Source organism: Excalfactoria chinensis, chromosome 1 (genome assembly GCF_039878825.1).
Source record: "Excalfactoria chinensis isolate bCotChi1 chromosome 1, bCotChi1.hap2, whole genome shotgun sequence".
NCBI classification, from domain to species: Eukaryota; Metazoa; Chordata; class Aves; order Galliformes; family Phasianidae; genus Excalfactoria; species Excalfactoria chinensis.
This window is the reverse complement of record NC_092825.1, coordinates 67387993-67402055: the sequence shown is the minus strand read 5'-3', so window position 1 is coordinate 67402055 and position 14063 is coordinate 67387993. Positions and strand designations below refer to the sequence as shown.

General features: G+C 38.5%; 1 protein-coding gene across 2 annotated transcripts in view; it reads right to left on the bottom strand.

Annotated features, from left to right (window-relative positions):
• The window catches only part of FBLN1 (fibulin 1), an 83078-nt gene that overhangs the window by 54718 nt on the left and 14297 nt on the right, over nucleotides 1-14063 (bottom strand). For both annotated transcript variants that reach the window (XM_072334605.1, XM_072334596.1), the window contains exon 3: nucleotides 6411-6546. In XM_072334605.1, coding sequence (XP_072190706.1) covers nucleotides 6411-6546 — 136 coding nt within the window. The remainder of the gene's footprint in view (nucleotides 1-6410; nucleotides 6547-14063) is intronic.

The window sequence follows — 14063 nt, the reverse complement described above, 5'->3', positions numbered from 1 at the left end:
TACAGCCCAGGAATACACTGCAGAAGTAAACACAGGGGAAGTTACTCAATTTTTTATTGAAGGGACATTGCTAACTTATTTGCTATTCTTTTTTGCTTTTAGAAAGTGGCAACAATATTTGTTTCTTTGCAATTGGTATCTGCTAACTCCTGTCACATGAAAAGTAGATTTAAGCTTTTATTATTAACTTTATTATTCTTCCGGACTCTTTTTTTGCTTGAAAAAAAACCAAAAGTAACCTTCACCCTTAAACAGAGCAGATGGAATAAACAAATAAACAGCAAAGCAGATTTCTGTAAATTTAAGCACCTCACTTACTGAAAAGAAGGTAACCATTACATTTCTTTCACTACTTTGGAACTGCCTGTATTCTCAGTTTTCCCATAGAGGGCATTGCATGCATGTTTCTCTCATTACACAGCAGCAAAATGCTCATTTAAAGCACAAAGTATCACGAAGGTAAAATAATATTTTCTCCTTGTTTCTTCTTATTTATTTTGCAGTGGTGGATGCTTTGGCTTCATCACCAACATGTCTGGGATATTTTCATATTCTGGATTGTATTAGAAATAAAGACTTGATGTCTTTTTTTTCCAAGGATTGCCACATTTCTGGATATTTACTTTGTCTAAGTTGTCTGATACTTTCCTGAGGCATCCTTCTCAAAGTTTTAAACATGTCTAAAATTTTGGTGGATTTCCAATTTTTGCAAACATTTTCTAGGATACAGAAATTAAAACTGAGCTGAAGATTCATTGCTTGGCTTAAGATAATGTATTTTTGACAACCAAACACTGAGTTACAGCTGATAATTTGCCAAATTGTCCTATTACATCCGTCTGGATATCCTCACTGGCTTCTACTGGTAGGCATACAAAGTAACTCACATCTACTTATCTGCCTTGTCACAGAATGCTCAAACTGGGAGTTACAGAGTTCCTCTGGATGTTTGTGTAGGGAGTGATCATTCATCTTGCTGTTCATGAAGTGCTGAATAACCTTATGTTCTTTATCTCCTTCAGGCTGAGACAGCACTTAAAAAATCTCTGTCTCCAGCTAATGTGAATTTTCAACTGTAGAGCCTGCTATGTCTTGCAATGTCTGCTAGAAACCGAATCCTCATTTAAAATAATTGCACATTTGTTTAAGCCTATATTTAACTGTGCACTATCCATCTTGATTTAACATCTTGATAACGATAATAATTTAGGTTCATATACCATGGCAAAATTACATAGATGTGGAAAGTGTCAAACATTTTCTTAACTGATATTTATCATAGGTGGCTTTTAATATTGACCCTAAAATATTTTGTACTGGAAGTTCTAAAGCCTAAGATTTCTTGTTCAGCTACAGAAGTAAGATGAAGAAGCTGATGGATGGCCTCATACTCAGAGCACACTCAGAATCCTGTATACTTGCATAATCACCTTGGAAGGTCACTTAATTCTCCTTTTTTAGTTTCTGTTCTTCCACAGTGGAATGGTAATAATATAACAACAATAAAGCTTATTTAACCAGTATTCACAGAGCGCTCTGGTATGCCAAGACACTAGGTATTATGTCATTATAACTAGCACTATTCTGATAAAATTAATCTCAATATTTTCTTTTTCACACTAATGTTTTTTTTCCTGGGTTGTTAGTTTATTTTGATAGCCTTTAATCCTTTAGATTGAAATGCAGTCTAGAGACAGTATTAGTTCAGTTCTTATTGTGCTTGCAGCCATTTTCCAAAGGCTGCCAGCTGTCTAGAGGCAGACCATCTACTCATTTGCTAGAATCACTGAATGCCACGTTTTCTCTGCCTCAAAGTTTTTGCTTTTTAAGTGATCCTGATAATAGCCTCAAATATTTTTGCTTTGTCTCTCACCTGCAAAAGTCCATGCGGCATCAAAGACATGACTTGATCTTCATGCTAGGATTGGATAAAATGACCTCCAGAGGCCCCTTTCAACCTTAAGCTTTCTGTGATGGAAATCTGTGTCCCACCTTTATTCCTATGATCCCTCCACTTCTCTCATATTTTGCCCTCTCACTGAAAGGAATAAGTACATGCTGCAATGCCATACAGTTATTTTAGAAATAAGGCTTTACTGTACTGTCCTGATTGCTGTGGTTGACTGCACTGAGTGAAAAATTACCAGTGCCTAGCAGAGTGAAAATTAAGTTGGTATCCGTACATCAGTCCAGCAACAGTTACTTATAAAAAGTCTGAAGTTTTATTTTTGTTTGATTAGAAATCATCTGAAATTGCTGTGCCTAATAAGCTTATTGATTAGTTACATTTGATAATATTTTTTTTACTATGTATGTCATTGTTTAAAGTCCCAAAACTTGGAGGGTAAACCGTACAGTAACACTGTTTTTTTTTTTTATGTCTGTCCACAAGAGGTCTCTCACTTGCTGAAATCCAGACTAACCAGTAGGTGGCTATAAAAAATGGTCAGAAAAAATACATGCAATTAAGTGGAATTTTGCATAATTTTTGAAGAGATGAACAGAAATTAAAACTATTACCAGTAGGCCAAGGTAATGAAAATGCTAAGTTCAACTAACATATACAAACAAAATATTTTTGATGTACCTTGATCTTTGGAAAAAGAAAGCACCTAGGATCTGGTAAAGATATCCAAGCATCTTAAAGAACGTGAAATATCTACAAATGTCTCCCCTTTTCAGGATCTGCACAGGTAGAAGCTTTCCTAACTCCATTTCTAAATCTCTTGTATCAGCAATAAAACCTGCTTTTGTTCACAACATTTGAGGAATATTTTAAAGATCTATTATCAATTTTGCATTCACTTTTTTAAGGCAAGAGAAGTTGTAATTCCAAAAAACCTTGAAGAAGTAGAATTATGTCCATAATTACCGATGCCTTACAGCCAAAGTGTAAAAGTTGAGGGAAATGTTTTCAAACGTGGTCTTTTTATCTTCTTTCCAATGGCAAACCAGCTGCTTCATTTGATCCACTAATCCTAATAAATGCAATACCAAACCACTCTTTCTGTTTCCTTGAAGGAGATGAAATCCAAAAAACTTCCTGTGCTATTTAAACTGAACTAAAATAGACCCACTAAGGCAAAATGAGATCCAAGTTCATGTAAGAAAAGCTTGATGTGAATGTTAGTTTACCACAGCAGAGTATAATCACATAATATATTGAATGAACCCAGGTCATCAGATGCAAAATAATATCAGGAAAAAAAAAAAAAAAAAAAAAAAAAAAGAAAAAAAAAAGATGAATTATTCAATTATTCACTGATACTAAATCATAAATCATGCATTACCATCGTGGATCAAAGAAATGATTTTCAATAATATTACAACAGCTAGACATGTGCATGTTGATATTCCTATTAGGGAGTAGAAGAACAGAATGTGGCTCAAAAATGTTAAATAAAACTGATAATGTTTATACAAGTAAATTAAACAGGGACAAAACATGGGCTCATGTCCACAATCTTCTCTACTGTTTAAGTATTATCAAGCTCTAGTGACTACTAACATTCTCTCATACAGCCCTGAAGCATATTTTGAGGTTACCAAAGGTCAGAGAACATTCACAACTGCCTACACACATGCATTTTGCAGGGGAAAGCCTTCACTTACATGACATGAGCTATGTTCAGTTATTTATTCCCAGGGCTAAAGATCAAGGCCCAGCACATTTTAGTCCATTTTATTTAATAATACAGCTGTCACCATAAAAACCTGACATCTTTAAAGAAAACTGGACTTTAAAAAAAGAATCACTAACACTTCTTCCTCATGCTGACAAGAACATATATTGAAACACCAGTCAATTGACAGGAAAGTGATTTTCCTTGAACAGTTGTATTCTGTTTTAGAGTTGTGCTTTGGCATGTGTTTAGAATTGTATTGCTGTTACAAACATATCTCTAACAGCAAGAACTTGAATCAGCAGAGTATTTGCCATCCCAGTCATTGTTCATTCATTCTTTACCTTTCAGTATTTTTCTGTATTCAGATAGAGATGGACAAGCTTCCTAATGGTACAAGAATCCCAGTGTACAGTCCTTGACAGAGCAGGGTATATCCCACACACGGTTAACAAGTAGAGATATCTCTTCTGTGATTCTATTATCTCATGAATAAGAAATCATGATGTATGTACAAACAAGTCTGTGGCAAGCCAATGACAGACTCAACAGAACATGTTACTGTTCTTCTGCTCACAGCGAGAATGTGGATTACTTCACAGCCCCACCATCAGCAGGGTCCTACTGCCAGGAACATGGTCCACTCAGTATTTTAGAGAGCAATGCAATTTTTAAGGCAGACATTTTCTGCCATCCTCTATGTAATAGGTGGGTTTTTAAAACTGAATAGGTTCATGAAAAGCAGGTCCTGCTTGACCAACCTGATCTCTTTATATGATCTAGTGACCTGCCTGGTGAATGAGGGAAAGACAATCAATATGGTCTACCTTGACTTCAGCAAAGCCCTTGACACAGTTTCCTACAGTATCCTGCAGAAGCTGGCAACACATGGCTTGGACAGGTACACTCTTTTCTGGGTAAGGAACTCGCAGGAAGGCTGGGCCTAGAGAGTGGTGATGAAGGGAGTTAAATGCAGCTGGAAATCTGTCACGAGTGGTGTTCCCCACAGTTCAGTATTGATTCTGATCCTATTTGATATCTTTACTGATGACCTGGACAGGAGGATTGACTGCACCCTCAATAAGTTTGCAAATGACACAAAGCTGGGAAGTGACAATTTGCCTGGGAGCAGGAAGGCCCTTCAGAGGGATCTGGACAAGCTGCATTTCTGGGCTGAGGCCAGTGAAATGAAGGTCAATAAGTCCAAGTGCCAGGTCCTGCATTTGGGCCACAAAAACCCCAGGTAACACTACAGGCTTTGTGTACAAGCTTTTTGAGTGGCTGGAAGACTGTGTATAAGAAATTGTCCTGGGGGTACTAGTTGATGCTTGTCTGAACATGAGCCAGCAGTATGCCTAGCTAGTCAAGAAGGCCATTGACATCCTGGCTGTATCAGAAATAGTGCTGCCAGCAGGAGCAAGGAAGTGATTGTCCTCCTGTATTCAGCACTGTTGAGGCTGCATCTTGAGTACTGTGTTCATTTTCAGGCCCTTCATAGCAAGAAAGACATTGAGGCCCTGGAATGTTTCCAGAGAAGGGAAACAAAGCTGGTGAGGGGTCTGGAGCACAAGTCTTATGAGAAGCAGCTGAGGGAACTGGGATTGTTTAGTCTGGAGGAGAGAAGGCTCAAGGGAGACCTTATAGCTCTCTACAACTACCTGAAATGAGGTTGTGGCCAGGTGAGGGTCAACCTCTTCTTCCTCGTAAGTAGCAACAGGACAAGAGGGAATGACCTCAAGTTGTACCAGAGGTGGTTCAGGTTGGGAATTAGGAAAAACTTCTGCTCTCAAAGAGTGGTCAGGCACTGGAATGGACTGCCCCAAGTAGTTGAGTCACTGTCTCTGGAGGTGTTCATGAAATATTTAGATGTTGTACTAAGGAACATGGTTTACTGAGTGGTAGGTGGACAACTGGACTGGATGATCTTGGAGGTCTTTCCCAACCTTGATGACTCAATGATTCTACAGTACCAAAACATTCAGCATTTTTGAGTAGTGTGAAGTAATAAAATCACCATATCTTCATCACCACTGACACAAATCTATTATAGGACCAGACTGTCCATGACTGAGTCACGGTCAAGGTCATGGTCAAGGTCACAGACGTACTGGTATAACTTTCTTCCAAAAACATTCTGCAGAATGCTAAGACTATGATCATTAAAAAAAAAAAAAAAAAAAAAAAAAAAAAAAAAAAAAAGGAGATATAAAGACAGTAGTAATAAAGGTGGAGGATAGAACACATAATTAAAGATGCCACTGATGGGCATTTTTATTCTAGCATCAAATATTGTTATTACAAGCTCACAGATGTTTCAGTTAAATTAGAAATCAAAGTCAGCTAACTAAAGACATGTACACTAATTGGAATTACAAAGTGCACTGTGAGGATTTACTTCAGTCCTAGTCCTAGGACCACCAGCTTAGACAATAAAACTAATGAAAGCTGAAGTCTGAAATGAGCCCGAGTTTCTTACCCATCCCTTCCTACACTGTGTTGATGCAAAAGTAGTTTCCTAGCCAATTATCCATTTGAGACTTTCCACCCTTTTGTATTTACCATCTGTCTTCACTAAAATATAATTAAGTAGACTGCTTCACTCAAAGAGGGACTGTTCTCTCAAAGAAGCACAAAGCTTAATGTCTTAACTGAGACAAGAGGCGTAGGTGGGGAAGAACTGTTTATGTGCATCAGGACTGAGTACAGTGACCTGTGGGATCAACCTTAGTACTAACCTAGTTAATACAATTTCTGAACAGATGAACAAGAGTAGCTCTGATATCTCACCTTAAAGTATTCAGCTTCACAGGTGGAATTTTCACCAATGTGTGAGTCACACTCCTCACGCACGTTGGCAAATTCAATCCCATCTGAACAGTAGTGCTCCTCCAGCTTGCTGCGACAGCACTGCACCTGAGTCATGCTGACAAGAGCATGGAAGCAATGGGAGAAGAATGTCACATGTAAGTCAAGAACAGATAGTGCGGCTGCATTTGGCAATTAGCACTTGTACTAATCACATGGAAAGAGGTTCATGTGGACATTCGTGAAATTTCATGGAGTGAAAATATTGTTTAGGCAGAATCTCGAATGTCTAGGTCACTTGTTTAATAATTAGGGTGATGCATATAATGCAGTTAAACTCTCTGTCTACCCTGCAGTTTCTTACAAAGGTTTTTGAAGTAAATGCATAACTTCAACTACATTTGCCACAGTACACTAGGACACTGAAATCTGGTAAGCATTATCACAGCTGGTGGCTAAACAGGGAATGATAAGAATTCAGTCAGCACCTCCCACTAAAGGAAAAGGAAAGTCAGTCTCTGGACACTAGGAGTCCACAATCCTATGGCCAATTGATACTAGCATTTGCTGACCCTTGTTCAAACAGTCCAACACACTGAAGGAGGCTCAGAGTGTCACTCTGGGGAAGAAATGGAAATATGGCAGTGACTGAAGATACCGAGGACAGAGAGAAACAGAGTGTACTGCAATGAAGAGGAGAAGAAAGACAATGAAGGAGGAAACACAGTTTTGTTAGTTCTTCTGCTCATAAAATAATTTCCTCTCCATTTCATTGAATGAATTGAAAAAAATGTCTCCTTGTTCCTGTTGAAAAATTCTGAGCAAGGAGGCTTTAAGTCCTTCTACATCTGTCACCCACTAGAGGAGACAGGTCCGCTCTGCTCTCACCACTCCTCTAGCATGCAACTCTGTTTTCTGGGCTAGCACTGTCAATAGAGCTTAGGGCTTAATGCCCTCCCACCACTATCATCTCCTATAACAAACAGCAGGGAATAGGGGAAAAAAAAGGCAGATAAATAAATCAGACTACACAAAAGATAGAAACACAAGATACAAACATACACATCTGTTTTCTGATAATGCCATTCACTGAGAATAGAGATGCAGGAGTTTCTAAGGGGAAAGGAAACTTTCATAAAGTAATCCAAGCTGCTAAATTAATTTTATTCCCAGTCCAACAGAAGCACTTAAAAGACATACCCAGGTATACTGAAGATCTATAAGAAATATACAGCGTGCATATCTTACAGACTGATGACATTGAATACATAAATATGGGGCTGAGACTGCTTTGTTATGCATGCTGGTGAGGCAAGGATATCAAGCTATGATCCTGGAGATTCAAGATTCTTATATATTGGGTTTTGTATTGGTCTGACAGTGCAGTTCTTACATGGACAAAAACAGCTATGGAATTTCAAGGCATAGGAACAAAAGTCAGGCAAACTTCATGAACAAATTATTCAAAAATAGACTCTAAAGTCATAGCTAGAAGTTATGCCCAGTACGGTAACTTTATTGGCAGAATATATGAAGTTTTTGATATTTGATTTAGTTCCAGTCTGGAAGAACATGCAGCTTTTTTTGTTGCTGCGATTCCCTCTGATGCAGAATTTCCAGTCCCTGCCCAGCTCCGAGGTGGTCTGCCTGTCAGGGCTCTGCAGGCCTGTAAAACCTGAGCTTCAGGCCTAAATGTTGGGGAGCTGAAACTTTACAGACCCTTTTAGTCCTGTTGAGGATATAGAGATGTTGGCTGCAGACAGACAAACAAATAAACAAACAGCAGCAGTTTTTCAGGAGATCTGCTTGATTTCAAATGTGGCTTTTTTTTTTTTTTTCTCCTTTTCTTTTCTTTTCTTTTTCAAATACAAGACATCTCTTTGAAATCCTTGACAAATTGGCAATTGCAACCAAAACAAAAAAGTTTCTCAAAGTGTTTCCCACAGCTGTATTTGTAAGTCATGTGGCCCACCCCAACTATAACAAGGAATTTCCAACTGAATGGAAATACTAGATTAAAATACCAGTTGTTCATTCTCAGAACAACAACAATAAAATTACACTTAATTGCCTGAATCCTACAGTGAAGCTACATTGGTCACAAATATTGCTTGAGACTGTAAACACTTGTGTGGCTATAACAGAAGCAGAAACCCTTGAAAGATGGCAGAGAAAAATGCTACATTAATGGTCTTAATCATGATTTGCTCAGTCCAGTTGACCAGCCTTTTTCCCTTGCTCTCTACCTCCCACACTGGTGGTGAGGAAGCTGGAACTATATGATCTTTAAGGTCCCTCCCAACCAAAGCCATTCTCTGGTGTCTAAAGCACATCACCAGAAGCAATTTAGACTCAAGACTTTTGAGATGAAGATTCTCTCTCCTTACCTTTGCTAAGCTATGTATTCCCCTAGCTTAGACCCTAATGTGATTCTTACTTGCTTTCTACTTCACAGTAAAGGAACCAACTCTAATGGTTAGTAGGATATTCAGATTTGTGTCTGTGCAAGAAAAAACTATTATTTCTGAAAAAAGAAATTAGCGAAATACTTTCCTGGTTTTGGTTTTGGTTGTTTTCCTTTGTTTTGTGTTTAATTATTCCTGGTAATTAAAGAAGCTACTTCTTCCTCATCTGCTTTATTCTGATTTTCAGTTAAACAGCATAAACAAACTTTACTGAATTAAAGTCTTATAATATGTACTTACGATATGGTTGAAATCTTGCAAGGATGGAAAACATTACATATGGGACATCTAGGACTATGTGGCATCGTAACTGATATTCACTCAGGATATTTCAGATAAAATCATGTATATTCTAGTCTCCGAAAGATGCATTTTATTCATGGATCACTAACAGACAGACGTGAATCAGATCTTTAGAAAGTACTTATTCACTGTTGCAGACGTTCATTTAAAATTCAATTTATTCCATTATAAGGTAACTAGATTATAACTGAAGTTAAGAAATTATGCTGACACAGAAGGGATTAGGAACACATGTAGGTAAATTATAAGCAGTGGAAGCAGAGATGGGTGACCTAGGAAGAGTGTAGGAACATGCAGAGAGAGTATCAGTAAAGCCAAGGTGCAGGAGAAAAAAAAAACCTGGCGAAGGATGTGAAAAATAACAAGAAGGGTTTCTTTCAAGACATTGATCGGAAGAGACAGGCAAAGGAGAATGTACCCACTCTGATAAATGAGGAGCAAAAACTGGCTACAACAGACATAGAAAAGGCTGGCAGTCAGGATTCCCACATTTCTCATGACCCTGGAATCTTTAGGTCAGGTTTGGGGGAGAAAAATCCCTCCTACTGTAAGAGCAGAGCAAGTCTGAAATTGCCTCATGAGACCAAATGTGTACCAGTCTATGATGCAGATGTCATGCATAACAGGATCCTGAAGGTACTGGTTGATGTGGTTGCCAAGCCACTTTCCATCATACTTAAAAAATCACAGCTTCCTGGTGAAGTCTCTGATGAGTGGAAAATAGAAAATATCACTCTCATTTTCAAGACGGGAGAAAGGAAGACCTAGGGCACTATAGGCTGTTAAGCCTCACCTCTGTGCTTGGGGAAATAATAGAGCAGATCCTCCTGGAAGCAACATTAAGGCACACACATGATGAAGAGTTGATCTGAGATAGCCAGCATGGTGTTACCAAGGCAAGATTATTCCAGACCAGTCTAGAGGCCTTCTAGGATGGAGAATCAGTGAACAAAGGTAGGGTAGCTGATGACATCAATGTGGACTTCTGCAAGGCCCTTGACATGGTTGCGCACAAATCAAATTATTCTCTAAATTGAAGAGATGTGGATTTGAAAGCTGGACTATTTGGTGAATAAAGAATTGGTTGGGTGGTCATAACCAGAGGGCTGTTGTCAGTGGCTCTATGTTCAGGTGGAGGTTGGTTACAAGTGGTGTACTCCAGGAGTCTGTCTTGGGACTGGTGCTCTTCAGCATCTTCATCAGTGACACAGACAGGGGGATTGAGCACATCCTCAGCAAGTTTGCATATTACACCAAGATGTGTGGTGCAGTTAACACAACAGAAGGAAGGAATGCCATCCAAAAGAGAAGAATTCAACCAGTCAGGAGCCTTGGCAAGAAGGATTTATGGGTTCTGGTGGATGAAAAGCTGGACTTGAGCCTGCAGTGTGTGCTTGTAGCTTAGAAAGCCAACCGTATCCTGGGTTGCATCAAAAAGAAGGCTGGCCAGCAGAGACAGGCCAGTGATTGTCCCCTTCTACCCCACCTCCATGAGGCATGACCTGGAATGAGTACTGCATCTAGGTTTTGGGCTCTCAGCAAAATAAAGATACAGAACTGTTGGAGCTGGTCTAGAGGAAGGCCAAAAAGATGACCAGAGGGCAATAGCACCTCTCCTGCAAAGACAGGTTGAGAGAGCTGGGCTGGTTCAGCTTGGAAAAGAGAAGGCTCTGGGGAGAACACTCCAGTATTTGAGGGGAGCTTAAAAAATGGAGTGAGACTGACTTTTTACACAGTCTGATAGTGATAGGATAAGGAGGAATGATTTCAAATTAAAAGAGGCAAGATTTTAGATTAGATGATATACACCTAAACCAGTGTAGATTTCCAAGTTACTTATTTTTCTTTCTATTTGTTTCCATAAAAACATTATAACTTTGCATTGAAAACAATTTATTTATTGTCTCCTTCATTTAGGCAAAAAAGTTTCTTCATTAATGTCTCCATCTCTCCTGCCTGTTAGCCTTCAAGATATGTAGGTGCTAAATTATGCTTGCATAATGAAAGGCCTTTGAAAAAAGATTTTGAAAGTAAACCAAACCGATTTAAAAAGGGAATGATCCCACTCTAGAATTATTTTACAGATGCAAGCTGAATCTTCCACCCTTCATCCTTACAGCAAAAGTTTAAAATGCCACACAAGAAAGAGCAAGATCTGGTATAATGAATGATACATGGCCAGTGTAATTAAAGAGTTCAGCAACAATTAAAATACATACATTTGATCATATGCTGCAGGTTAGCAAGGGACTGAAAACATTGATTTAACAAGCCTCAAAATTAATCAGCTGCATCCATATCTAAACTTTGTAGTTTATTTAATAAAAGTTTTCTCAGAAGAAAGAGGTAAATTTATACTGATGCCATGCATTACATAGATAAACGATACTGATAACTTTGCGGCAGAGAAAGGACTGATTCTGCCTTTATTTACATGATGAAGTAAGCAAATCATCCTACAAGACTGGCAATAAAACTCTGACAGCATAGCATTGTTCTTCTGATTGCAAAGCAAAAATGACTGAGGCACACTTAGCAAGATACAAGAGATGACAAATAAGAAAATTTCTCAAGAAGTAAACAGCTTTTTCAGACACAAAACTGTCACGATTTTGATGCCTGAAGTCTCAGGCTCTTCCAGGATTACAGTGACATAAATCAACAACCATCTACCAGCACTTAAACATCTGGTTCCTATCACTCCAAACAGTCATGTCTTATTACTTCCTTGTGTTCCTATTTGGGTCTGAGTTGAAGTGCTGCTGCTGGTCTCTGCTTGGGAACATGGATCACCTTTTTGCTCTGTTTGTGCACAGCAGCTAGCAGAGTGCTGTGTACCTTTTTTTGCAATGCTAAAGGCAAGCAATTGTCTTACGAAGATATGCTATTTCTGGAGCAGGAATTACATTCATTTGTGAAGTTCTGAGCAGGGGAAACTCTAGATTTTGTAAGGAAGATTTATTGGTCAGGTTGAGTTCCAAAATAAATTAATTAATTAAATGGCAGCTGTTTCCACATAATGGGAAATGGATGAATGGGCAAAAAGCTGCTGTTATGACAGCCAAATTTCATCGTTCATCGAAACCTTACATTCACCTTTTTTGACTCATGAGTGCATACAAAACAAACAAAAACCCTATCATTTTAAAGAATGATAATATGAGGAGTTATACTAATTTGTAGACAAGAGACCACAACAAATGATTATAGACAGGATTGGACTTTAGGCTAGGAGCTGTGTTTCATGCTAAATACAACCAAGTAACAAGTAGATCTTAGGAATTCATGTGAACTTCATCTGGCACACCTTTGGTGTAGCATGTAAACCTGCATAAACTGTCCTATATTCAGTGACACCCACACAGATGGCAAGTCCCTCATTGACCACAAGGGACTTCAAGGGATGGATCCTAAAGAGATAGTGAAGTCCACAGCTATCTGCTTGTTTGCATGAAAATCCTCCTGGATTCCTATGAATGTGCTTTATGTGATTGGAAAAAGGTCAACTTGGTGCACTGTAATTCAATAAGGCAGCTTATTCCTCATACAATTAGTGAACATAGAACTGTTCTGCACATGCGGGACAAACCAAGCACCCTCTGGCATAATGTATTAATGGATCCTACACACAGGAGATCATGACTTTTTCAACAAGGGGCTTTTTAGACTGTTTGTTCAACATCACGATGCAGCAAATAGACAGAAGGTCCCAGCAGTGCTTTAAACAACTAAGTAAATGGCAGACATCAGACAGACTGGCCCCCAGAAGCTCCTGTTGCGCATGTGTCTAAATAGAAAGCAAGCTTTGAAATCTGAAGCTCTTTTTGAAATCTGTAACCAATAAGATATCCTGTGCCATATTCTCCCTGCCTAGATGTCAGCAAATGTAATGAATCTGGTTTTGGTTTTGCTCACATCTCTGTGCAATAGGAATGTATATGCAGAATCAGTGTTGTTATCCAAGCATGCTTGCAAAGGGAATCATGTTCCCTCTTCGTTCATTCTGGCTCCAGTTACACTAATAAAGAAGAGCAGAATTTGGCTCTTACTTTTGTGTCTGAAATGGCATAATAAAGTGACTCTTGTATTTTTCACAGATATGCCAGTTTGCAACTGTAACTTGAGTAAAATAAGAAAGCAAAGAGTGCCAATTTTACTTAGCCATTTTTCAGTGTGGAGACAAGCTTCAAGGGGAGTTATGTTTATTTATGCCACAGCCATGAATAGATGCAAGTGAATTTATCCACTTCTATTTTTGTCAACTGAGCAATCATACATCTCACAGAATATGTGAGTTTACCCATTTCTGATTTACAATCACATCACTGTAATTTACTTACTATGCCACTTATATGCCAAAGTTAGGCAAAGTATTAATAAGTTTTTTCAGTTTTCCGGTGAAGACCTAAAGACTCTTTAAAATGGCACTCTTTGAAAATGAATTACATTTACAGCAGAATCACTCATCAGAGTAATTAAGTGATAATCATAGAGATTCTTGCTGCCAGATTGTTCAATAAACTTGGTTTCCTGTTTTTCCCTCATGTTTTGTCTGTAACTCTTCTGATTCTTCAAGCATTTTCTAAACCGGGATTTAAGTCCTATCTGTCAATTCTTCTGCATAAGAGACTGCTTTCAATGCCAATACAAATGCAGAAGTCAGAAAACATGAACAGACTGGACTGTGAGAAACATTCTTTCCATAATAAAGATCAATCCAACTCTGCTACAGTTACTGAAGTTAAATCATTTTGCAATCCACTTGGGAAGGCAGAGGAGGCAATGTAATGTGTATAAAATTGTCTATGAAGCTATCCCTCAAATTACCAACCACAAACAGTTAGCTTCACAAATAAAACGTAACGAG